This window comes from Leopardus geoffroyi, chromosome C1, assembly GCF_018350155.1.
Source record: "Leopardus geoffroyi isolate Oge1 chromosome C1, O.geoffroyi_Oge1_pat1.0, whole genome shotgun sequence".
Classification (NCBI taxonomy): domain Eukaryota; kingdom Metazoa; phylum Chordata; class Mammalia; order Carnivora; family Felidae; genus Leopardus; species Leopardus geoffroyi.
Window position 1 is genome coordinate 189,210,346 of NC_059328.1, and position 24,244 is coordinate 189,234,589.

Below are 24,244 nucleotides of genomic sequence, written 5' to 3' on the forward strand. Positions count from 1 at the left end.
AAATCTGCATTATTACTGTCAATACTGTTTGTCCTGGTAATTTCTTCACTGTGCATCTATTAAGAGGAAGTTCATAGGGATAAAAATGGGTGTAAACTTGTAGGTTCAGAAGGTTTCTCTTCAAACTGGCATCCTTTGGAAAAACTGTCTCAAGTCATTTATGAAAGTTTAATGAGAACTTTGCCCACTCTTGTTTTATCTTGTCCGTGAGGGTCTGGTTCTCTTTAGGAGAGGGTCCCTAAGATTCAAGGTTCACATTTGACTATATATTATCAGACTCATAGGTTTATCTTTAGTCTGGTTCTATAGCCATTCTGGGCTGGACTCCTGCATCTTATATGTATTTATACTAGAATCAAAATGTGTCTTGTTTACTTTCTTTTATTTTTTTTTTTATTTTTTTAGATAGAGTATGTGAGTAGGGAATAAGGGCAAAGGGAGAGAGAGAGAGAATCCCAGGCAGGCCCCCCCACTGAGAACGGAGCCTGATACTGGGCTCTATCCCACCTCATGAGCTGAGGTGAAACCAAGAGCCCAACACTCAACTGACTGAGCCACCCAGGCGGCCTGTGTATTACTTTGAAAATGATAAAAGGATTATTTGGAATTAGAATTGTTTTTTGGGGGAACTTCTCATATAAACAAAATTGTTCTTTTGGGGACGTACTTTGAAGCAAAAAGAAAGCAATATCTCAAATATACAGTTGTCTACATTTTTTTAATGTTTATTTGTTTTTGAGAGAGACAGAGCATGTGCGGGGGAGGGACAGAGAGAGAGGGAGACAGAGAAGCAAGCTCCAGGTTTCTAGCTGTCAGCACAGAGCCTGACATGGGGCTCTAACTCATGGACCATGAAATCATGACCTGAGCTGAAGTCGGCCACTCAACCAACTGAGAGCCACCCAGGCGCCCCTACAGTTGTCTACATTTTAAGAGGAAACTTCCAATATAGTCAAGAGATTGTGAAATTGCCTCCTTAAAAGATTCTTTGGTAAAGGCAAGAAAAAAATGTGAAAAATTTAGAAATATCTTCTCTAGATCCTTTCAAATCACAATTTGAATATGATGTCCTTGATTGTTCTATTTCCTCATCCTGTGTTCCTGTTTCCCTCTGTACTGTCTCTCCTTCTAACTTTTCTCCTTCCCTTCAAAATACCCCATAAGGATATAGTCTTGTTGGTCTAAAAGAGAAAGATCACTCTGTTTAATGTAAGAAATACCCCTTTCATTTTTGTACTTCAAGTATTAACAGTTACTGGCATTTTAATCAAAGAAATCAAATTGTCTAGGGGGTCTAAATTAATCTTTAAACCAGCTGTAATGACTGACTCTTCCTCCTGCTTCCTCACCCTCTCTTATGTGCATGTATTTCAAAATAGGTTTTCTTGCATCTAAACTTTCCCCTGTCTTTAAGTAAGGAAAGATAATTAGTCTTTTCCAATGCTAATTTTGTATTTGACTAAAGTTGGCTCCCTCTCATTTTTAATTCATATTCCTTTTCTTCTTTTCCCTCCCTAGGGAAACATTAGAGATTAATTGACAAAAAAAATTATTCTGTCATTATGTACTCAATCTAGAAATATCTAATGAATTTCTACAATAGAAAAATTATTAAACTGTTTTCTGTTTCTTTAAAATTGCTTTTAAGAGGGGCTCCTAGATGGCTCAGTGAGTTGAGCGTCTGACTTCGGCTCAGGTCATGATTTCCTAGTCTGTGAGTTCAAGCCCCGTGTGGGGCTCTGTGCTGACAGCTTGGAGCCTGGGAGCCTGTTTCAGATTCTGCATCTCCCTTTCTTTCTGCCCCTCGTCCACTCATGCTATGTCTCTCTCTCTGTCAAAAACAAATAAACATTTAAAAAAAAATTGCTTTTAAGAGAAATTTCTGGTTAAAACTAAGAAAAGAAGAAAAAACTTGTTGCTTCCAAGATGAAAGGCTCTGGACCAGGATTTAAAGGGTTTTTATTATAATTTCATTTATGAATACAAAGTTTATATATTATACAGAAAATACTCATAAAGTATTCCTGATAGAATGAGTTAATCATATTGGTTTAAAGGATTGAAAAACAATTATCTTCCTGACTTTAATATATGAAATTAATGCCAACACAGTATGCTAGTTATACAGGAAGATTGAATATCTCATAATTTAAACTTTATATATTTCTTACATTGGTTTTTTAAATTTTTTTTCTACTCTTACATTGGTTTTATGGGACAAATTATTATCATTATTTCTATAAATTAAGTTTACAAAAATTTAGATTCATGATTAACTAGATAAAATTGTAATGATGGATATCTTTAAAAAGTTTATAATCTCAAGTTATTTCTATAATATCAAAATTCTTGGGATGCCTGGCTGGCTGACTCAGAAGAGCATGTGGCTCTGCATCTCGGGTCATGAGTTCAAACCCCATGTTAAGTGTAGAAATTACTTAAATTAAAAAAAAAAAAACTTAAAAAAAACTTTAATATCAGAGTTCTTAAGAACTTTATACTTAACTAAAATTTCAATTTCTAGTTCCTCAGCTAACTTAAAAACCTCAGACAGGGGCACCTGAGTGGCTTAGTCGGTTACGTGTCTGACTTCGGCTCAGGTCATGATCTCACGGTTGGTGGGTTTGAAACCCACGTCGGGCTCTGTGCTGACAGCTCGGAGCCTGGAGCCTGTTTCGGATTCTGTGTCTCCGTCTCTCTCTGCCCCTCCCCCACTCGTGTTCTGTCTCTGTGTGTCTCTCAAAAATAAATAAACATTAAAAAAAAAAAAACCTCAGATAAAGGTTAAACTGAGTTAATTGATACATAGGCTTTGAATACTTGGACAAAATCTAAAGAAAACAATGAGTGACATTGGTCACTAAACAGTTATATTTTACTGTTATTCTTCTTTTTAAATTTTAATGTTTTATTTTATTTTTGAGAGAGAGAGACAGAGTACGAGTAGGGAGGGGCAAAGAGAGAGGGAGACAGAATCTGAAGCAAGCTCCAGGCTCTAAGCTGTCAGCCCAGAGCTCCATGCAGGGCTCGAACTCGTGGACTGCGAGGTCATGACCTGAGCCGAAGTCAGATGCTTAACTGACTGAGCCACCCAGGTGCCCCTTTATTGTTATTCTTATCTATTTAAAAATAGATATAGATTGGGGTGCTTGGCTGGTTCAGTTGGTAGAGTAAGTGACTCTTAATCTCGGGATTCTGAGTTCAACCCCATGTTGGGCCTAGAGCTTACTTCTAAAAATTGAAAAGAGGAAGGAAGGAAGGAATAGATTTATAGGACATGAAAATATTTTTGGATTTTGTTATATACATAGTTTCCTTAAAATTCATAAAGACAATATGACAAACATGCTCATTAGAAAAATAACTATGCGGGGCGCCTGGGTGGCTCAGTCGGTTAAGCGGCCAACTTTGGCTCAGGTCATGATCTCACGGTCCATGAGTTCGAGCCCCGCGTCGGGCTCTGTGCTGACAGCTCAGAGCCTGGAGCCTGTTTCAGATTCTGTGTCTCCCTCTCTCTGACCCTCCCCTGTTCATGCTCTGTCTCTCTCTGTCTCAAAAATAAATAAAACGTTAAAAAATAATTAAAAAAAAAAAAGAAAAAACTATGCTAAGTGAAATTAGTCAGAGAAAGACAAAAATCATATGGCTTCACTCATATGAGGACTTTAAGAGACAAAACAGATAAACATAAAGGAAGGGAAACAAAAATAATATAAAAACAGGAGGGGACAACAGAAGAGACTCATAAATATGGAGAACAAACAAAGGGTTACTGGAGGGGTTTTGGGAGGGGTATGGGCTAAATGGGTAAGGAATCTACTCCTGAAATCACTGTTGCACTATATGCTAACTAATTTGGATGTAAATTTTAAAAAATAAAATTAAAAAATAAAATTAAAAAAAAACTAAATAATTCCTCATTTTCTGTCTTCTAGTTTTGTCTAGGGAGAAATAAAAGTTGATCACATAGGTTAAATGGAGAAAGTAAGACTATATTCAGTGTAATTACAGAGAGATATTTGTTTCTTAAAGAAATTTTTGCACCTAGGAGGATACATTGATAGGATGCTGAAATGGCCTTCTAAAAGCAGAGCTTCAGCATTAACTCAGAGGCAGCATTCTGAAAGGGTGGATACCATCCTTGAAGAGGTAATATATGCATAAATCAGAGACCTCTGTATAGTGCTGTGTTTCCAACAGGAAGAATACATGGGTCCAGTAACCATGGGACAGAAGCAGGAGTAGCCCCATTTACCTTAATTTCCAATGACACACTGGGAGATTTTGTTTCCCATCCTTTTAATTCTGGGCTCTGTAAGTTTGGAGGTCCTGGTCCCCAAAGCGAGCATACTCTTGCCAGGGGGAACACAAAGTTTTTATTCAACTGTAAGGTAAGGCTGCTGTCAGTGGACTTTAAAGTCCTTGTATCCAGGCACGAACAGGTAAGAAGAGGCATCAGCATACTGGCACGAGTGATCAACCCACATCAGCAGAAGGACTTAGAGCAGGGGGACTACATGTGGAGCCTAGATGATCCATTTGGACACCTTTTGGTCCTCCTGTGCCCCATTGTAACTGTGAATGGATGCATGCAGCAGTGTCTGCACAAGAACAAAATGGTCACTCAGTCCTCTCAGGAATTAAAATTTGAGTCATAACACCAGTAAGGCTCCAAGACCTGGTGAGGTAATACCTGAGGGTGAGGGAAATTAGAATAACTCCTGGAGGGGCGCCTGGGTGGCGCAGTCGGTTGGGCGTCCGACTTCAGCCAGGTCACGATCTCGCGGTCCGTGAGTTCGAGCCCCGCGTCGGGCTCTGGGCTGATGGCTCGGAGCCTGGAGCCTGTTTCCGATTCTGTGTCTCCCTCTCTCTCTGCCCCTCCCCCGTTCATGCTCTGTCTCTCTCTGTCCCAAAAATAAATAAACGTTGAAAAAAAAAATTAAAAAAAAAAAAAAAAAAAAAAAAAAAAAAAAGAATAACTCCTGGAAATGGGAGAGCATGAATACCAGTTTTAGCTCCAGAGATCAACTGCAGCATCAGAGGTTCCTTCTGAGCATCAGAGGTTCCTTCATTTCAGGAAGATGGGCCAGAAGAACTATGGGAGACTGGCAATCTGACCTGTGGGGAGAGATAAATCTATTCAGCATAAGAGGTAGGCCATGGCAGCAATGAAAATGAGCCCTCAGAGCTCCTGCTGCAGATGGAGTGATTAATAAGTGGCCCCAGCTGCTGCTCTGGATCTATCATGGTGCCTGTGCAGAAGCTATGCTTCTCACAGGCTGCTCTCAGCCAATGACTGGGCATGGCAAAGGTACTAAGATGGTCCCACTTCTGTGAGGAGGACTCTGATGGGTAACATGACTTGAGTTTTCCCCATCAGCCTTGTAGACTTTACGCAATACTAATGGGGCCCGTGCATTGAAAAACTCAAATTAGACCCCCAAAACCTCATAAATATCTTATCTTTGTCCTTCCTCCTCAGACACACTGCTAAGATCTGTCAAAGTAGTATTCTCCTTACTATAATAAGCAAAAAAACGTAGCTTTGCTTTATCAACAGGTTTTTTGGTGGTATTATTAGGCAGATAGCATTCAACAGATGAAAAGGAGCCATCATTCAGAAAGCAGAGAGAAGATCTTTACAGGTAGGAGGAACAGTAAATGCAAAGGCCTTGATGTGGAAAAAAGGTATTTAAGGGCAGAAAGCAGAGCAGTGTGGCATTAGCTTAGAGGCAATAGAGAAGATAGTGTGGAGTCAGTGGTAATCATAGTGTCAATTTCATTCTGAGTAAAACAGAACCTATTACAGGATTTCTACTGGAGAAGTGATATACCTAGGTTTATATGTTGTAGAAGAATATGTTATACAGGGACATGAATGGAAACAGGGAGAGCAATAAGGAGGTTATTAGAATGGCACACACATGAGAGCTTAGGTGATTTGCATCTAGAGTGATAGTGATACAGGAGACAAAGAGAAATGGAAAAATTCAGGATATATTTTGGAGACAGAATCATCAGGACTTGCTGATTGGTTGGCTGTTGGGGAGGGCATGTGGGGATGTGTGTGAAGGAAGGGAAGGAATGAAGAATGACTCCAGCCAGGGTTTTACCTGTGAGCGACTGTGTGAATGAATGGTAGTAAATTTTACTGAGTTGAGGAAGACTGATGGGAAAGAATAGACTTGGAAGAGAAAATCAAGAGCTCGTTTTTGAACCTAGTTAGTTTTGACTTCCAAATGGAACTGTTAAGTTGGCACTTACAGATACAACTCTAGATGTCAGGATTGGACATAAACATTTTTGTGATTTATCAACATATAGATGGTAATGAAAAACTAGAGAACAGAGAGATCACCTGAGGAAAAAAAAATGCAGATAAAGAAGAGAAGAATGCCCAGGATCTAGCCCTGAGGCCCTCCAACATAAAGGTTAGCTAGAGCAGGAAATATGACTAAGAAGTTAAAAGGAATACCACGAATGCTTAGAACTGGTCAGTTGAGTCCACTTTGGAACCTGTGAGGAAATGTCAGGGCAAGAAGTATCTCAAATTAGATTAGTTGCAAATTAAAGCAAACTCTTCAGTCCTTTAGTTAACAAATACATATTCAGTGTATTATAACAGTGGTGTTCAAAAGACATTACAATATAAGGTGGTAAACCCTTAATATACCAAGTATATGTGTAACGCTCCCCTACAAGTGAGGGATATCAGATCTCTAGACTTGATTATAAAAATATTTCAGAAAAGTCTTTCTGCTTTCTATCTAGTCTTTTTAAAAACAACTACCTAAAAAGATCAATTTTTGTTTTTTTTATACATTCAATTTTAGGTTTAATAAACATTAAACTTCTTAAACTTATTTTGCTTTTACCTAAAATATGGTTTTAGGTGGCAGTAATAAATTCTGGCTTTAAAAGATGATTAGAATTATATAAATATATTAACTGTTCTTAAGAAGATCCTTCCTCTCTTTTTAGATTTGATTAACATTTGACAATACATTGTAATGTTTTGATATTAGAATTATGTGAATCAAAACTATGAGTGTATTTGAACTTTCAAGAAGAATTTAACCAAAGGATATAGGAAAGAACAAAATAAAACAATGTGGTAGATATAAAACAATTTGTGGTTTTCAGAGTAACAGACTTCTATATCAGTTGCATAATAGTAATTATTTATTCATGAAGTCTTTTTATTTCCATGGAAACACTGAGATCATTTTAATTTTTAATTACATTAGAGTTTACAGTTCCATAGATTTTAACTGTAGTAGCAAGCACAGAAGCTAGAGCTCTACCCATTTCCACTTTAAAAAATATAAAGGAGGAAGAAAGGGTTTAAAATGATGATGAATTTCACTTAGTTACAACCTTTAACTGTATATTGGTTATTTCTAATTTCTCCTAAACCTGCCCTACAATTTTATGTCCAATTAATTTTTCCATTTTTGTCTATACCCTTCAGGTAAAAGTATTTTCACAGGAAAAAACTGCAATGCAAAATTGAGCAATGGATGCTGGTAAAATAGGTAGTTTGTGAGATAAGTAAAATAGTTGTGAGGTAATAGAAAAAGCAGAGAACTAGCTCTGCCACTTAGCTGAATTATCTCAGGTGAATCACTTCATTTCTCTGGCCCTCAATTTCTTCATCTGCACCCTGAGAGAGTGAGGTTGAATGATAGAATTCAGTGGTTATATGTAAGTGATGAATCAATGGATTCTACTCCTGAAACCGTATGTTAACTAACTTGAATTTAAATAAATTGAAAGAGAAAAAAAAGAATTCAATGGTTCTGTGAAATGGCTTGGCTGTATGGAGTCCAGGACTTGTGGGAACTATCCACGTGGGCCCTACAAATATGTTGATAATATTTGTCAACAGGGACTGGTTTGAAGGTTTTTTCAAAATTGTTTTTAATTGATGCATAATATTGCATAATATGTTTTTTTTACATCTATTTTATTCATTCCCAGATTGTTGAACATTTAGATATTTTCAATATTTTTAACATCAAATGTCATTTTTTGCATCTCTGACTACTATGTTTTTGGTTTGGATTCCTAGACATAAAGTAACTAAACAGCATAAGCATTTTTACTCTTGATAATATTATCAAATTTCTTTCCATAAATGTTATATTGTTTTAGTCTATCTCAAAGTAATTTTTTTTTTATTTGAGAGAGAGAGTGTGAGTGAGGGAGAGGGATGGGGGTGGGAAGAGAGACAGATAGAGAGAATCCCAAGCAGGCTCCATGCTCAGCATAGATCCTAACAGGGGGCTCTGCCCATGACCCTGGGATCATGATCTGAGGTGAAATCTAGAGTGGGATACTCAACTGACTGAGCCCCCAGGCACCCTATCTCAAAGTAATTTTTGATTGTGCATCTGATCATGTCCTCATGAGAATTAAATATGATAATTTAAAGACTTTTCTAATTTGAAATACTTTACTTTTTTCAAATTAACATTTTTTTATTAGTGAGGTGTTTTCATATATATTTTTTATGTGAAATACAATCTTTTCACTAGCCCATTTTAATATTGCAATTTAGTTTTTAAACAAAATCCATTTCTGTTGGCCTAGTACTTTTAAAAAAATGTTTAGGGATGCCTGGGTGGTTCAGTCAGTTAAGCATCTGACTTTAGTTCAGGTTATGATCTCATGGTTTGTGAGTTCAAGCCCTTCATCAGGCTCTCAGCTCTCAGCGTGGAGCCTGCTTCGAACCTCTCTCCCCTTCTTTCTCTGCCCCTCCCCACCTCTCCCTGACCCTCCCCCATCTCTGCCCTCCCCCACTATGCACATGCTTCTCTCTCAGAAATAAACATTTTAAAAAAGGAAAAATACTATAATTATTTGCTACCTAGCAATGTGCACTTTCTTTTTAACTTGCTTGCCCTATCCTTTCCCAAATTATGTAGCATGCATACTATCAGTAATGGTGGAACATAAAGTCATTGTTCATTTTGATAGAGTAGGCAGTTAGTTAGGATCTAGCAGGAGGCCTAGAGGCCAGCAAAGAGGAAGTACAGCTATCTGGAAAGTCAGAGGCCTGTTCTAGCAGCACTCCACAAGAAGCTGGATCAGACCAGACAGATCCAAGATGGCAGGTGCCATGACAGAAAACCCCTGACCAAATAAGGAAGAGAAGGCTCAAAACCCTGCTTCTAAGAAATCCTCAGCCCAAGCAATCAATATCCCATGCCCTAGTTAACAACTGTCAGTAAGAGATAGAAACCCAAACCCAATATCACAGTTCCTGTGCTTGCTCTTTCTTTTGTGCTCTTTTTTTAATTTTAGTTTGAGTATAGTTAATATACAGGGTTATAATAGTTTCAGGTTTACAATATAGTGATTTAACAATTCTATACATTACTCAGTGCTCATCATGGTAAGTGTACTCTTTAATCCATGTATTTCACCCATCCTCCCACTCATTTCCCCTCTGGTGACCATCAACTGATTCTCTATAACTAAAGAGTGTGTTTCTTGGTTTGTCTGTCTCTCTCTCTTTCCATTTGCTCATTTGGTTCTTAAATTTCACATGTGAGTAAAATCATATGGTATTTGTCTTTCTCTGACTGACTTATTTCCCTTAGCATTATATCCTCTCTAGCTCTATCCATGTTGTTGCAAATGGCAAAATTTCATTTTTTTATGGATGAATAACATTCCATTGTGTATATATACCACATCTTCTTTATCCATTCATCAATCAATGGACACTTGGACTGTTTCCATAATTTGGCTATTATAAATAATGCTGCTATAAGCATAGGGGTGCATGTATCCCTTTGTATTATTGTCTTTGTATTCTTTGATACAATATCAGAACTGTGATTGCTGGATTGTAGAATAGTTCTATTTTTAACTTTTTGAGGAACCTCCATATTGTCTTCCACAGTGGCTGCACCAGTTTGCATCCCCACCAACAGTGCACAAGGCTTTCTTTTCTCCACATCCTCACCAACACCTGTTGTTTCTTGTCTTGCTGATTTTAGCCCTTCTGACAGGTATGAGGTGATATTGCATTGCAGTTTTGATTTGCGTTTTCCTGATGATGAGTGATGTTGAGCGTTTTTTCATGTGTCTATTGGCCATCTGGATGTCTTCTTTGACAAAATGTCTGTTCATGTCTTCTACCCATTTTTTAATTGGGTTATTTTTTGTGATGTTGAGTTGTATAAGTTCTTTATTTTGGACACTAACCCTTTATCAGATATGTCATTTGTAAATATCTTTTCCAATTCTGTAGGTTATCTTTTAGTTTTGTTGATTGTTTCCTTTGCTGTGCAGAAAGAAGCTTTTTATTTTGATGTAGTCCCAAGTTTATTTTTGCTTTTGTTTCCCTTGCCTCAGGAAATGTAGCTAGAAAAAAGTGGCTATAGTTATTAGTGTCAGAGAAATCTGTCTTTGTTCTCTTCTAGGATTTTTATGGTTTTAGGTCTCACATTGAGGTCTTCAAGCCATTTTGAGTTTAGCTTTGTCTATGGTGTAAGAAAGTGGTCCCGTTTCTTTCTTTTGCGTGTGTAGCTGTCCAGTTTCCCCAACACCATTGTTGAAGACTGTCCTTTGCCCATTGGATATTCTTTCCTGCTTTGTCAAAGATTAATTGACCATATAGTTGGGGGGCTTTCTATTCTGTTCCATTGATCTGTGTGTCTGTTTCTGTGCCAGTAGCATACTGTTTTGATTACTTTGTAACATAACTTGAAGTCCAGGATTGTGATACCTCCAGCTTTGCTTTTCTCTTGCAAGGTTGCTTTGACTATTCAGGGTCTTTTGTGTCCCATACAAATTGTAGGATTGTTTGTTCTAGTTCTTTTTTTTTAATTTTTTTTTTTAACGTTTATTTATTTTTGAGACAGAGAGAGACAGAGCACGAACAGGGGAGGAGCAGAGAGAGAGGGAGACACAGAATCCGAAACAGGCTCCAGGCTCTGAGCTGTCAGCACAGAGCCCGACGCGGGGCTCGAACTCACGGACCATGAGATTGTGACCTGAGCTGAAGTCAGACGCTTAACCGACCGAGCCACCCAGGCGCCCCTGTTTGTTCTAGTTCTGTGAAAAGTGTTGGTATTTTGATAGGGATTGCATTAAATATGTAGATTGATTTCAGTAGTATTGACATTTTAAGAATATTTGTTCTTCCAACTCATGAACATGAAATATCTTTCCATTTCTTTGTGTCATCTTTAGTGTCTTTCATTAAAGTTTTATAGTTTTCAGAATAAAGATCTTTCACCTCTTTGGTTAAGTTTATTCCTAGTATTTTATTGGTTTTGGTGCAATTGTAAATGGGATTTTTCTCCTTTCTTTCTTTCTTTCTTTCTTTCTTTCTTTCTTTCTTTCTTTCTTTCTTTCTTTCTTTCATCTTAGTGAGAGAAGTATGCAAGTAGATGCAAGAGAGGGGCAGTGAGAGGAAGACAGAGAATCCAAAGCAGCTCTATGCTAACAGTAGACAGCCCAATGTGGGGCTCAGACTCAGGAACCACGAGATCAATACCTGAGCTGGAGTTAGATGCTTAACCAACTGAACCACCCAGGTGCCCCAGTGAGATTGTTTTTTTTTAATTTCTCTCTCTGCTGCTTCATTATTGGTGTATAGAAATGCAACAGGTTTCTGTATATTGATTTTGTATCCTGTGACTTTACTGAAATCATTTATCAGTTTTGTAGTTTTTGGTGGCGTCTTTTGGGTTTTCTCTATATAGTATCATGTCATCTGCAAATAGTGAAAGTTTTACTTCTTCCTTACTGATTTGGATGCCTTTTATTTCTTTCTGTTGTCTGATGGCTATGGCTAGGACTTCCAGTACTATGTTGAATAAAAGTGGTGAGAGTATACATCCTTGTCTTATTCCTGACCTTAGGGGAAAAGCTGAGAGAAAAGCATTTCCCTGTTGAGTGTGATGTTAGCTGTGGGTTTTTTATATAGGGGCTTTATTATGTTGAAGAATATTTCTTTTAAACCTACTTCGTTGAAGGTTTTTTATAATGAATTGATGTTGTACTTTTGTCAAACACTTTTCCTGCATCTCTTGAAGTGATTATATGGTTTTTATCCTTTCTCTTATTGATGTGATCTATCTCATTGAGTAATTTGGGAGTATTGAACCACTGTTGCATCCCAAGAATAAATCCCACTTAATCATGGTGAATGACTTTTTTTAATGTTTTGTTGGATTTTATTTGTTAGTAATTTTTGAGGATTTTTGCATCTATGTTCATCAGAGATATTGTCCTGTAGTTCTCTTTTTCTGTGGTGTCTTTATCTGGTTTTGCCATCAGGGTGATAACTGTCCTCATAGAATGAGTTTGGAAGTTTTCTTTCCTCTTCTATTTTTTGGAATAGTTTGAGAAGAATAGATATTAACTCTTCTTGAAATGTTTGGTAGAATTTGCTTGGAAGTTTTTTTGATTACAGATTCAATTTCATTGCCAGTAATCATGTTGTGTTCAAATTTTTTATTTCTTCCTGGTTCAGTTTTGGGAGGTTATGTGTTTCTAGGAATTTATCCATTTCTTCTAGGCTGTCCAATTTGTATAATTTTTCATAATATTCTCTTACAATTATTTGTATTTCTGTGGTATTGGTTGTTACTTCTCCTCTTTCATTTGTGATTTTTGTTCTCTCTGTTTCTCTTGAGCTAGTCTCCTTTTACATCTCAAGAGTGTACTTTCAGTTTAATGAACTTTCCCGCTTGTGTCACTCCTTTGGTGTGCTGTGTCTGTCCTTGAATTCTTTCTTGGGATGAAAACAAGAACCTTTGGCAACCTCTTTGGGTTGGGCTGGGTCGAGGCCCCAGGGCCTGGGGTCTCTGAAATTCACCCAGCAACAATTAACATATATTTACTTTACTTAGTTCTAAAATATGGTAATAGATAACACTTGTTGAGTGCCAGATGCTTTATATTTATCATTTAATCCTCACACCTGGCCTGGGTTTTATTATCCCAATTTTATGGAAGAAAAACAAACTCAGAGGGATTGAATACTTTACCCGAGATTATACATAGCTAAGAAGCCAAGAATCAAAAATCTAAACCCAGGACTTTTTTACTCCAAAGTCTGTGTTATAATCATATTTCACTCTAAATTAAATAATTCATGAACTATCAAAATTCACCATGAGGAAGAGTATGCTTCCTGCCAACCTAGAGTGTTTATAAATTAAAAGATAAGGGACTGTAGGATATAGATTAATATATTAATGGGGGGGGGCAAATATTTTTTTCAGAGTAGTATTAACACTTTTATTTTCAACCCACCTTGATCTTTGAAATCTCCTGAAACAAAATATTTAATTAAAAAGTTGTTATAAAGATCTAATAGAGGACGGTATTTAAGTTTTCTTTTTTTAATGTAAGTTCTTCACCCAACATAGGGCTTGAATTCACAACCACAAAATCAAGAGTCACATGCTTTACCTAGTGAACTAGCCAGGCACCCTGAGGGACAATCTTTAAGGAACATTGGCTCTAAGCCATTACTGTCTTAGATTTTGTATACCAAATAGTTCAGAGGATATTTAAATTGGAAGATAAGCATTTCATTCTGTAATTCATACACATTTGGAGCTGTCTAGATTTCAGATCTTTTCTAGTTTGTCAAGAATTTATATTACAAGTGGATGTTGACTTTTGTCACATAATGCATCTATCAAGATAATTATATGGTTTTTCTCCTTTAGTCTATTAAATTGGTGAAATGCATAGACTGATGGGTTTTTTAAAGTTTTATTTTAATTCCATTTAGTTAACATTCAGTGTATATTAGTTTCAGGTGTACAGTATAGTGATTCAACCCTTCCATATATCACCCTGTGCTGATGAAAAGTGTAATCCCTACTTTGGATCAGGCCATGGTCTCACAGTTCAGAAGTTCAAGTCCCTCATAGGGCTTTGTGCTGATAGCTTAGAGCCTGGAGCCTGCTTTGGATTCTGTGTCTCCCTCTCTCTCTGCCCCTCCCATGCTCACACTCTGCCTCTCTCTCTCTCTCTCTCAAAAATGAATAAACATTAAAAAAATTAAAAAAAAAAAAAGTGCAGTCCTTGATCTCTGTCACATGTTAACCCAGCTTGTTCTCTATATAGATGGATGTTTAAATGATACATGTCATACATATTTTTTGGTACACACATGCACAGTTTATCCAGCTCCATACGAAGTAGTTGGATCATTGGATATACAGGTAGCTTTACTAGATAGTGCCAAACTGATTTCCAAATCGATTGTACCAGTGTATACCCTCACTAACAGTGTATGATAATTACAGTTGTTTCATATCTTTAAAAATACTTTTTATTGTCAGACTTCCTAAATATATAGTGGGTTTTAATTGTGGTTTTAATTTGCATTTCCTTAATTGCAACTGAGTTTGAGTACCTTTTCAATATTGGTTCACCATTTGTATTTCCCTTCCTGTGAATGGCCAATCTAAATATTTTGCTCATTTAAAAACTTCTAGGGGCACCTGGGTGGCTCAGTTGGTTGAGCGTCCAACTTCAGCCCAGGTCATGATCTCATGGTTCATGAGTTCGAGCCCAGAGTCAGGCTTTGTGCTGACAGCTCAGAGCCTGGAACCTGCTTCAGATTCTCTGTCTCCCTCTCTTTTTGCCCCTCCCCTCTTCACGCTCTGTCTCTCTCTCTCTCTCTCTCTCTCTCTCTCTCTCAAAAATAAGTAAAAACATTAAAAAAATTAAAAACTTCTAGATAGTTTCTATTACTTTTTTTGTTGGGATTCTATACATATTCCAAGTAAGAGTCTTTTATTAAAAATACGTTTTACAAATATATTTTCCTTTTCCAAGGTGTCTTTGCTGTCTCTGTAGTGCTTTTGAGGAACAAGCTTTTTAAATCTTATTGTAGTGAAAGTTATCAATTTTGTCCCTTATAGCTAGTGCTTTGTTTCTTGTTTCAGAAATCACTGTGTGGAAGCTTAAACGAGCCTGTGCAGAGAGACCACATTTAACAGGTTTTGTGGGTTTTTTGTTTGTTTTGTTTTTGTTTTTAGAGAGCGTAAGCAGGGGAGGGGCAGAGGGAGAGAGAAAGAATCTCAAGCAGGCTCCATGCTCAGTGTGATGCAGGGCTCAATCCCACAACCCTGGGATCATAACCTGAGCCGAAATCAAGAGTCAGATGCTCATCTGAGCCATCCTACCGAGCCACCTATTTTATGTTGACAGTCCAATGAAGTTCCAAGTCAACAGGCAGCATCAACCACAGACATGTAAGTGAAGATGTCTTCAGATTATTTCAGCCCTCAGCCATTGAGTCACTCCCAGCCTTTGAGTCTCCCAGCTGAAGCCCCAGACACTGTGGAGTAGATACTAATCATCTCTTCTTTGCTCTACCCAAATCCCTGGTCCATAGAGTCGTGAACACAATAAAATTTTTGTTTTATGCCACTAAGTTTTACTAAGTATTGTTTAATGCATAGCATAATTTTATTTTGTTAAAAACATATACTTGCATCATTGAATAAATTTAGAAAAATGGGGAAAATACACATAACTGAGTTGTCATGGTTATCTCTGGATCATGCATATTTACAAATAATGACACAAAGTTAACTGAAAGGAAGAGAAATTTCATTCAAATTTAAAGATACCTGAGGATCTTTCCAAATATTTTTTTTTTATTAAATTTGTTTAAACAAAACAATAGCAACAGTTCATCTATTTCTTCCACCCTCCAACCCCTGCCTCTGGCAACCACCAATCTGTTCTCTGTATCTATGAACTTGGATTCTATTTATTAAAAAAAAAAAAAAAAGAGATCATACAGTGTTTGCCTTTCTCTTTCTTATTTCACTGAGCATAATGCCTTCAAGGGGCACCACAAGGTCTTAAGATGATTTGTTATGTAAGAATTGTGGAATAAAAAGACTATGGGAACCTTTAAAAAAAAAAAATGTTGTGATAGATGCAACCTAACAGTTTTTAGTGTCTGGAAATACTGATATTATAAGAGAACCAAACAAACTATGCTCAGTCACCTGATGATGTTGGGAATAGGGTAGTGTTCAGAGTACACATTGTTCTCCCCAAATCCATTTTCCATAGTATTACCTAGGTATATGGATTCCTAGTGAGAAATAGAATTTTCCAGTATCCTTTCTAGCTAGATGTAGGTGTTGACTAAAGTCTTGCTCATGGAATTTGAGAAGTGAGTGCCACTTCCATGTAACCAAAAGGAAATGGTCCTTCATTTCCACTTTTTCTTCCTTCCTGTAAGCTGGTTGATAAGGACAATATCCTGTGAGTTCAAAGAGCAATGAGAAGGGGAGAACTGGGGCCCTTGAATCTCATTGTGGGATCGAGGTGCGCTACCTACCTTAAGACTGTTAGAAAGATTTAAAATTCCCATCTTATTTAATCCACTGCATTTTACATCTATATTACATTAAACTCTCCCTCCACCCCTTAACTTACACAGGTAGTTAAGAATAGGAGGGGAGAGACCGAAAGATAATCGGATTTGTAGGAGCACAGCCTAGGAAGTTGGCAATGTTGGAAATTATCAAGATACCACTTTAAATCAAAATCTGTAAAGGGTGGATCAGGAATCTAAAAAGGAAAGGAAGTTGCTGTCTTTAATCATATGTTGACTCATTTGGTCAGTTATTGGTCACTTAAGTATCTGGAATTTATACTCCCTTCCATAACCTCTCTTGTTTTTAATAGCTATTACAACATTCTGATGAGAAATAAAATTTATAGTGCCTAAATTATTACATAAATGCCTATTTTGGCTTTTAGCGTTTTTTGCCTTTTTTTTACCATATCCTAGTCAAGTAAAATAACTGCACCTTTCTTTCTTTCTCTCTCTGCTCTCTCTTTAATGATAAACTATACATAAGGTAAAGTTTACCATTTTAACTATTTTTAAGTGTACAGTTCTTTGCCATTCAGTACATTCACACTGTGTGCAACCATCTCCAGAACTATTATCCGTCTCCAGAACTTTTTCTTCATCTCTAACGTTAACTCTATAACCATTAAATAATAACTCCCCATCGTACACTGCCCTAAGTGGTTCTCTTTTTTGTAATAAAATACCCACTAAAACATCAGAAAGCTTTTAATGAGACTGAGTGGATAACTGCAAACAATAAGATATAATTGGGAAAGTGGGCAGTTGATGTTAATTTTTTTTTTTTTTAAGAGAGAAAGAGAGCATGAGTTTGGGAGGGACTGAGAGAGAGGGGGACAGAAGATCTGAAGCAGGATGTGCTTGACATGGGGGCTCATACTCATGAACCTTGAGATCATGACCTGAGCTACAGTCAGAGACTTAAGCAGCTGAGCCACCCAGGTACCCCAGGAAAGTAGGCTTGTGTATGCCACTTCTATTTGTAAAATTATTCAACTGAGGGTATTTTCTTTACAGTGGCTGCTTGATTTCTTATCTGGAAACCTAAAAGCTAAATGGAAAATTTTTTCTTTAGTTTTCTATTCTTCCTCTTAATTTGTACTGAAACAAGCTTTTGTTTCATTCAACTTATTCCTTTAGGGCACTATTTTCCATCTGCTTATTCGAAACTGGAAACCATAATCTTCTTGATCTCCTAATGTGTGTCACCATGATGAATCATATGATAAACAAAAGCTAATGATCCTTTTGGCAGGAAATAAATACAGGAATGGAATGCTCAGTAAACAAAGATCTTTCTCCTTAATTAAATACATTACAATAAAATAGGAAAAGTGAAATAGGTAACTTTTTTCAGAAATGTCTTCAGAAAACTGTGAAACATTTTGTGTTTTCATCATTGTTGACTTGACTGCCTTTAATATGTATTAACCTTTACAAACTACTTGAACTCAGATGTTTTAATAAGTGTTACTTTTTGATTACTATTAAAATTTTGTGGTAATATGAAAAAGTAAAGCCCTATGAGTCAGTTGTAGTTGTTTACCCCTGACACTCTAGATTTCATAGTCTTAATTCCAAATACACTGATAATTATTAATCCACTTTATTACTGAAACAGAAAAAATGTAAGGAGCCAATAAATCAAACGAATATACAAATCAAAAGAATTATCAAAAAAACCAGAAAACTAGTACCAGATGCAGTTCCTAAGAACTACTAGATTAATGTTAGAAATATCATATTCTTTTTTTTTAAATTTCCTTTTAATATTTATTTACATTTGAGACAGAGAGACAGAGTGAGAGCAGGGAGGGGCAGAGAAAGAGGGAGACACAGAATCCAAACCAGGCTGCAGGCTCTGAACTGTCAGCCCAGAGCCTAACGTGGGGCTCGAACCCATAAACCATGAGATCATGACTTGAGCCAAAGTTGGACGCTCAATGAACTGAGCCACCCAGGGGCCCCTCATACATTCTTTACTGTGAATAATGTAGGGGAAAAAAAGTAGTTGAGATGTGTGGTTGTACAGCATACATGGGGTAGAGATTACATAGAGGTGGTTTTTTTTTTTTTTAATTTTCTTTTTAATTCATATAGTATTGTATTGCTGTAAGAAAGAAATAATCCTTGATACATAACAGTAAAGAGATCTCAGATACTTGAATTTGAATTAGAGCAATTGGATTTCAAGAAAGCTGCTTTCTGGGGCGCCTGGGTGGCGCAGTCGGTTAAGCGTCCGACTTCAGCCAGGTCACGATCTCGCGGTCCGTGAGTTCGAGCCCCGCATCAGGCTCTGGGCTGATGGCTCAGAGCCTGGAGCCTGTTTCCAATTCTGTGTCTCCCTCTCTCTCTGCCCCTCCCCCGTTCATGCTCTGTCTCTCTCTGTCCCAAAAATAAATAAACGTTGGAAAAAAAAAAAAAAAAAAAAGAAAGCTGCTTTCTTAGAAAATCTCTCCCAGCCTCAAATTTTTATTTTATTCACATTTGGGTAAAAGGAAATAATAATTTTAGAAAGAGAAATTGCTACTTTATAAGTAAAATTTTCCTGTAATTTCTTTTTTCTTCTTGATTAAAGATTGTTTCTCTACTGTAGACTTTGGAAGTGTTAACTTTCAATTAACTTTCCAGCCACCATTGAAAGTTTATTTTACGTGAAAGTGAAGTGGCTTTCTTTCATGTTTCAACTAAATTTTAATTACTGTATTCTGTGTGTTGGAAAGAGTGTAGGATTACATGTTGCCTTGGGAAAAATATCACAAGATGTAGGACAACAAATATAATTTTATTCTTGTCATGGCCTTGCTTAAAAACTCTCATTTTACACAGAATGAAATCTAAATCATTGATCCAGCATTCAGGACCCACTGTGAGCTAATTGCAACCTTTATCTTCCCAACCTCATCTCCTTCCTATTCTACGCTAGCTAGACTGCTCACGTAAATCACAGCCTCTTCAAAATTTAGAGGAGAATTTTCTGAGGAGTCAATCTTTTACCTAAGCAGTCTCTTTTCAGAATTCTTTTTTTTCTGGACACTCAAATTCTGACATTCCTTCAAGGTCTAGCTCAAGTACCACTTTCTTCCTTAAGCATAGTAATCATTTGGTAATATCTCCCTGCAACTCTCCGCACTGAATGTACCTTTACCTCTTTAAGAATTCTCTTCATTCTATTTATATTCTGTTCTTTATCTTATGTTTCAGATCTGCCTCTTCAGTCCTGAGTAATAAAGACGTTGTTAGAGGTATACTCAAGTAGAAAATACATGGGTGTTAAATTCAGATATAGCTAATTGGTGTGTATGAATTTTGCATTTCCCTCTTGCTAGCTAGCTGTGTGACCTTGTGCCAGTTAAACTTCTATACCACAATTATCTGTAAAATGAAGAGAATTCCATCTGTCTTGCAATGTTAGTTTGATAGTTAGAGATAAAATATGTAAAGCATATGGTACTATGTACATAGTAGGTGCTCAACAAATTATTATGCATAGTTGATTTTTAATCCCCATTCAAGTGGTAGCCACCAATAGGCATCCCTGTTGAGTTAATTTGCACTTTTTTTGGGGGGGGGTCATTTTAATACTTACAAAAAATAAAACAAGATTATATAAGATAGGCTGTGTACAGTAGCTGTGGCTTACAAAACATACCAGTAATTTTTACCTGGTGAGTATAAAGAGAACCAAGGAGTATTCAGGTGTCTTTTACAACCAAGGGTGTACACAGGGCATCACCACATTAAAGGACAAAAAAATTCACATTTTCTACATTGGAAAAAAAAAGCACAGATCTCCAAATGCCTCTGAAGACCGAAAAAGTCAAAGTTTTCTGAAGGGTGGAAAAGAAGAAATCTGAAACAAAACTCTAAATGTAAAAAGATTTTTACTTCACAAGACCAATTTTCTTGGCTTCTGTTTCATATATATCAACAATCTCCACATTTTGACTATAAAAACTTCTGCTTTTTCATCAAGTACCATGGCAACATCATCTAAAATGCCCTGAGGTGAATTATGAACCATAACCTTAGAACAAACAAAATAAACTATTGTAGCTTCTTCTTCACCTATGTATTTTATAATTTTCTTATTAATCCATGGTCTAATCCATCGTTCCATCAATATAGAATCCACAATAGACCAGTCCAGGGGATAAGCAAAGAGCTCAGGTTTGGCCATAGGGATTTTCTCAATGAGACCTTAATGTGTTTGAGCTTTTCTTCAGTGTTTACAGTGCCTTTGGCAGCATTTTTATCATCTTCACCATAATCCAAGGGAACTAGTTTCCTTTTTAGGGATACATCATCACTGTCTTCATCCTCAAATTTGTTAAAGACACTATCTATGGGGAGTTTCTTTCTCTTCACAGAATTAGGTTGACCAGGACTATTGGAAACACCCAGTTTAAGACTTACCTCTATTTTTGGCCCATGTTCCTCAAGTTGCTGTTGATCTGGTGAATTTTCATGAGGAATAACAGTACCACAAGGAGACTCATCCCCAACAGTGTTGGGGGTTGCATTGCCACTGGCAGAGGAAACAGATGGAGCAGAACTAATGGGCCTCAGAGTTGGTTTGAGACAGGGCTTTTGCTCCGACTCTTCTTCCTCTTCCATTGGTTCCTCCCATTTTTCTTCTTTTTCTTGTTTTTCTTCTTCCTCTTGCTCTGATTCTGGTTCTTGCTTTATCTGTGATTGTCTGCACAATCTAGCCTCTTGTTCCATCATCTGGATCCAGGTGCCCTTCAGCCAGAAAGGCACTGCCTGATTTCCTCTAGCTCTTCCTTCTCTTTTTCTGTCCCGTTCATCTGCTTCCATTTCCTTTTGCCTACCAGGCAACCCTCTCTGAAGACCGCTTCCTCTGTAATATTTGGGATCGTCTCTATCATCATCATAATCTTCTAAGAATTCTTTTAGTCATTTAGCTTCTTTTGCCATTTATCTTCTTCTTTCTTCTCTTTCAGCCTCTTTCTCATACTCCTGGGTTTTCTTCTGTTCTCAGATTTCCCAATTCTTAAGGTACTCTTGGTAAGCAGCTTCTTTCTCTCAGAGTTTTCTTTCAAGTTTTCTTTGTTCATAAGCATCTTCTTTGTCCTCTCCTCAGTCCCACTTCTTGTCTCTCCCTCTCTCGTTCCCATTCCTTTTCTCACTCTCACTCCTGTTCTCTCTCTCTCTCTCTCTCTTACCTGCTCCAGTTCCCTTTCATGATCTTGCTCTTTTGTCTTGATCGACTCTGATCTGATCATGGTCCTGGTCTCTCTCTTTTGTGCGGTCATGATCCCCATCCCATTCTTATTCCTGCCCTCGTTCCTTCTCCTTTTTCTATATCATATTCTTAAAGTTCTCATTTGACAGTTAGGTTGGATCTAACCTGCCTCTTACGGGGGTCCTGAAGGACATCTTGTGTGACTAGGAAATCCTAGTAACCTAAGGTTCTCAAAGGCAATGATTTTGCCCCCAGTTTTGCCCCCAGGATATATGGCTTTGTCTGGAGACAGTTTTGTTTGTCACAGCTGGAAGATAGTATTTACTGGGTAGAGGCCAGGGATGCTGCTAAATAGTCTATAGTGAACAGGACAAAAAATCCAGTCCAAAATGTCAATAGTACTGAGGTTGAGAAACCCTGCTTTAAATTCATTGTCCTTTGGACTCTGAAAAGACAGCACAGTCAAAAGTCTAGGATTAAGGAGTTCTGGGTTCTAGTTTCAGTTCTGTTGACTACAAGTGGTGCACTGCAGGACAAGTCACTTAACTTCTCTATCCTCTGTGCTTCCTACAATGTAAATTAGCTATGGATCTGTCCAGTACAGTAGTCATTAGCCACATGTGTCTTTTAAGTTATAATTAAATAAAACTAAAAATTAATTTCCCTGTTGCACAAGTCCCGTTGCAATTGTTTAATAGCAATATATGGCTAATGGCTACTGCACTGAACAACACAGATGTGGAACGTTTCCATCGTTGCAGAAATTTCTTTTAAAAATGTTTTAATCTTTATTTATTTTTGAGAGAGAGACAGAGCATGAGCAGGGGAGGGACAGAGAGATGGAGACAGAATCTGAAGCAGTCTCCAGGCTCTGAGCTGTCAATAGAGCCTGATGCAGGGCTCGAACTCATGGACCCCAAAATCATGACCTGACCCGAAGTCAGACAGTTAACCAACCGAGCCACCCAGGATCCCCCCATCATTGCAGAAATTTCTGTTGAACAGTGCTTGTCAAGAATTTTGGTTACATTCAAATTCAGGCCTTGATTTTTCAATATTTAAAACGGACATATTGAATTACATGATCTCTAATGTAACTTCCAGCCTTCCAGTTTTGTGATCCCAATTTTTTTAAGTAAACTCTATGTCACATGTGGGGCTTAAACTCACAACCCTGAGATCAAAAGTCACATGCTCTGCTGACTGAACCAGCCAGACACTTCTAGTTTTGTGATTCTAAATGAGAATACGTAAGTAATGTACCTTAATAAAATAATTATAAATGGGTGGCTAAGGAATTTTGGAAACACCCACGTTCTAATCAGTGTAATCATAGAGTGTTTGTATTAGCATGTCTGACACTGAAGCTTAGACAATTTTATGGTACCTACCGAAAAGGTATGGACAGGACTTCCAGTTTCTGGATCAGCATGTAAAGATCTTGAAAGTCATCACTCCATCCTAATACCAACTGAAAAGCTGAGCAAACAAAACAGCTTAGCTCCATCAGAGATGTGAGGTTACAGGGTAAAAAACTACCCCCAAAATTGGAGCGACAGGCAAATACTGAGAATTACAACTTACCAGAGCAGAAATCCTGAGCAGAACCCTCAACTGGAACCCATACTGTGATAGGAAAATCTAAACTATAATTGATGAATTGCTGGGGGCTCAAAGCGGGTAAGTCTGAGAGTTAAAAACTTTAGGGGAGTGCAGTCATGGTGGGGGGCATAATTTTGTGAGTTTTATTTCTAGGAGCTCAACCAACTTCTCAAAGTAAATATTGGAGAAAAATCCCCTCATGGCTCTGGCAGGGGAAGGGGGAAAGGAACCCTTTTCAAATAACCAGAGCATTCTTTCTTTTCTTTTTAACAAGGCCCACCATCAAGAGAAATTATTTTACCAGAGCCTAACTGATCCGGGGGTTAAGGAAATACTCAACTCCAGCCCACTCTAGCCATCCTTTCCCACTTAAGTGGGGGAAAAACTTAGAAACACTTATGAAGTTCACAGTTCAAAGGCACAAGCTCACTAAAGACTGAGACCTAATGATAGGACTATAGAAAGCTTCCCTTACCCTAACATCTTACCACCTCACTAAAGAAAAGTCCTATTTATTGCAGTTCCTTTTACCCAGCACATCACGTCTGGATATTAAAAATTTACAAGGCATACTAAAAGGCAAAAAACAATTTGAAGAGACAGACTAAGCATCATAACCAGACTCATAATATGGCAGGGATGTTGAGAATTATCAGAAAGGGAATTTAAAAAATTGTGATTAATATGCTAATAGGTACAAAAAAGAGATATACAGCATAAAGAGAAAGATGGAAATTCTAAGATTCAAAAAGAGATGCTACAGATCAAAAGCACCATAACAGCAATGAAACATGACTTTTATCAGTAGACGACATGGCTAAGACCCTTTGAGCTTGAGGATATGTTAATAGAAACTTCCAAAATGGGAAGCAAACAGAAAAAAGACTGAACAAATCAGAACAGAATATCCAAGAACTGTGGGACAACAACAAAAAGTGTAATGTGTGGAATGAGAATACAAGAGGAGGAAGAAAGGAACAGAAGAAATATTTGAAGCAATGAAGACTGAGAATTTCCCCAAAGTAAGGACAGACACCATATCACAGATCCAG

General features: G+C 37.3%; 1 protein-coding gene and 1 pseudogene across 9 annotated transcripts in view; one reads left to right on the plus strand and one right to left on the minus strand.

Annotated features, from left to right (window-relative positions):
• CARF (calcium responsive transcription factor) overlaps window positions 1-15,417 on the plus strand; it is an 83,401-nt gene extending 67,984 nt beyond the window's left edge. For all 9 annotated transcript variants that reach the window (XM_045480794.1, XM_045480793.1, XM_045480799.1 and 6 more), the window contains 2 exons: window positions 14,929-14,984; window positions 15,196-15,417. In XM_045480794.1, coding sequence (XP_045336750.1) covers window positions 14,929-14,981 — 53 coding nt within the window. In that variant the 3' untranslated portion in view covers window positions 14,982-14,984; window positions 15,196-15,417. The remainder of the gene's footprint in view (window positions 1-14,928; window positions 14,985-15,195) is intronic.
• Window positions 15,418-20,106: 4,689 nt separating this feature from the next.
• Window positions 20,107-22,416, minus strand: LOC123599335 (annotated as a pseudogene).
• Between the last annotated feature and the right edge of the window lie 1,828 nt (window positions 22,417-24,244).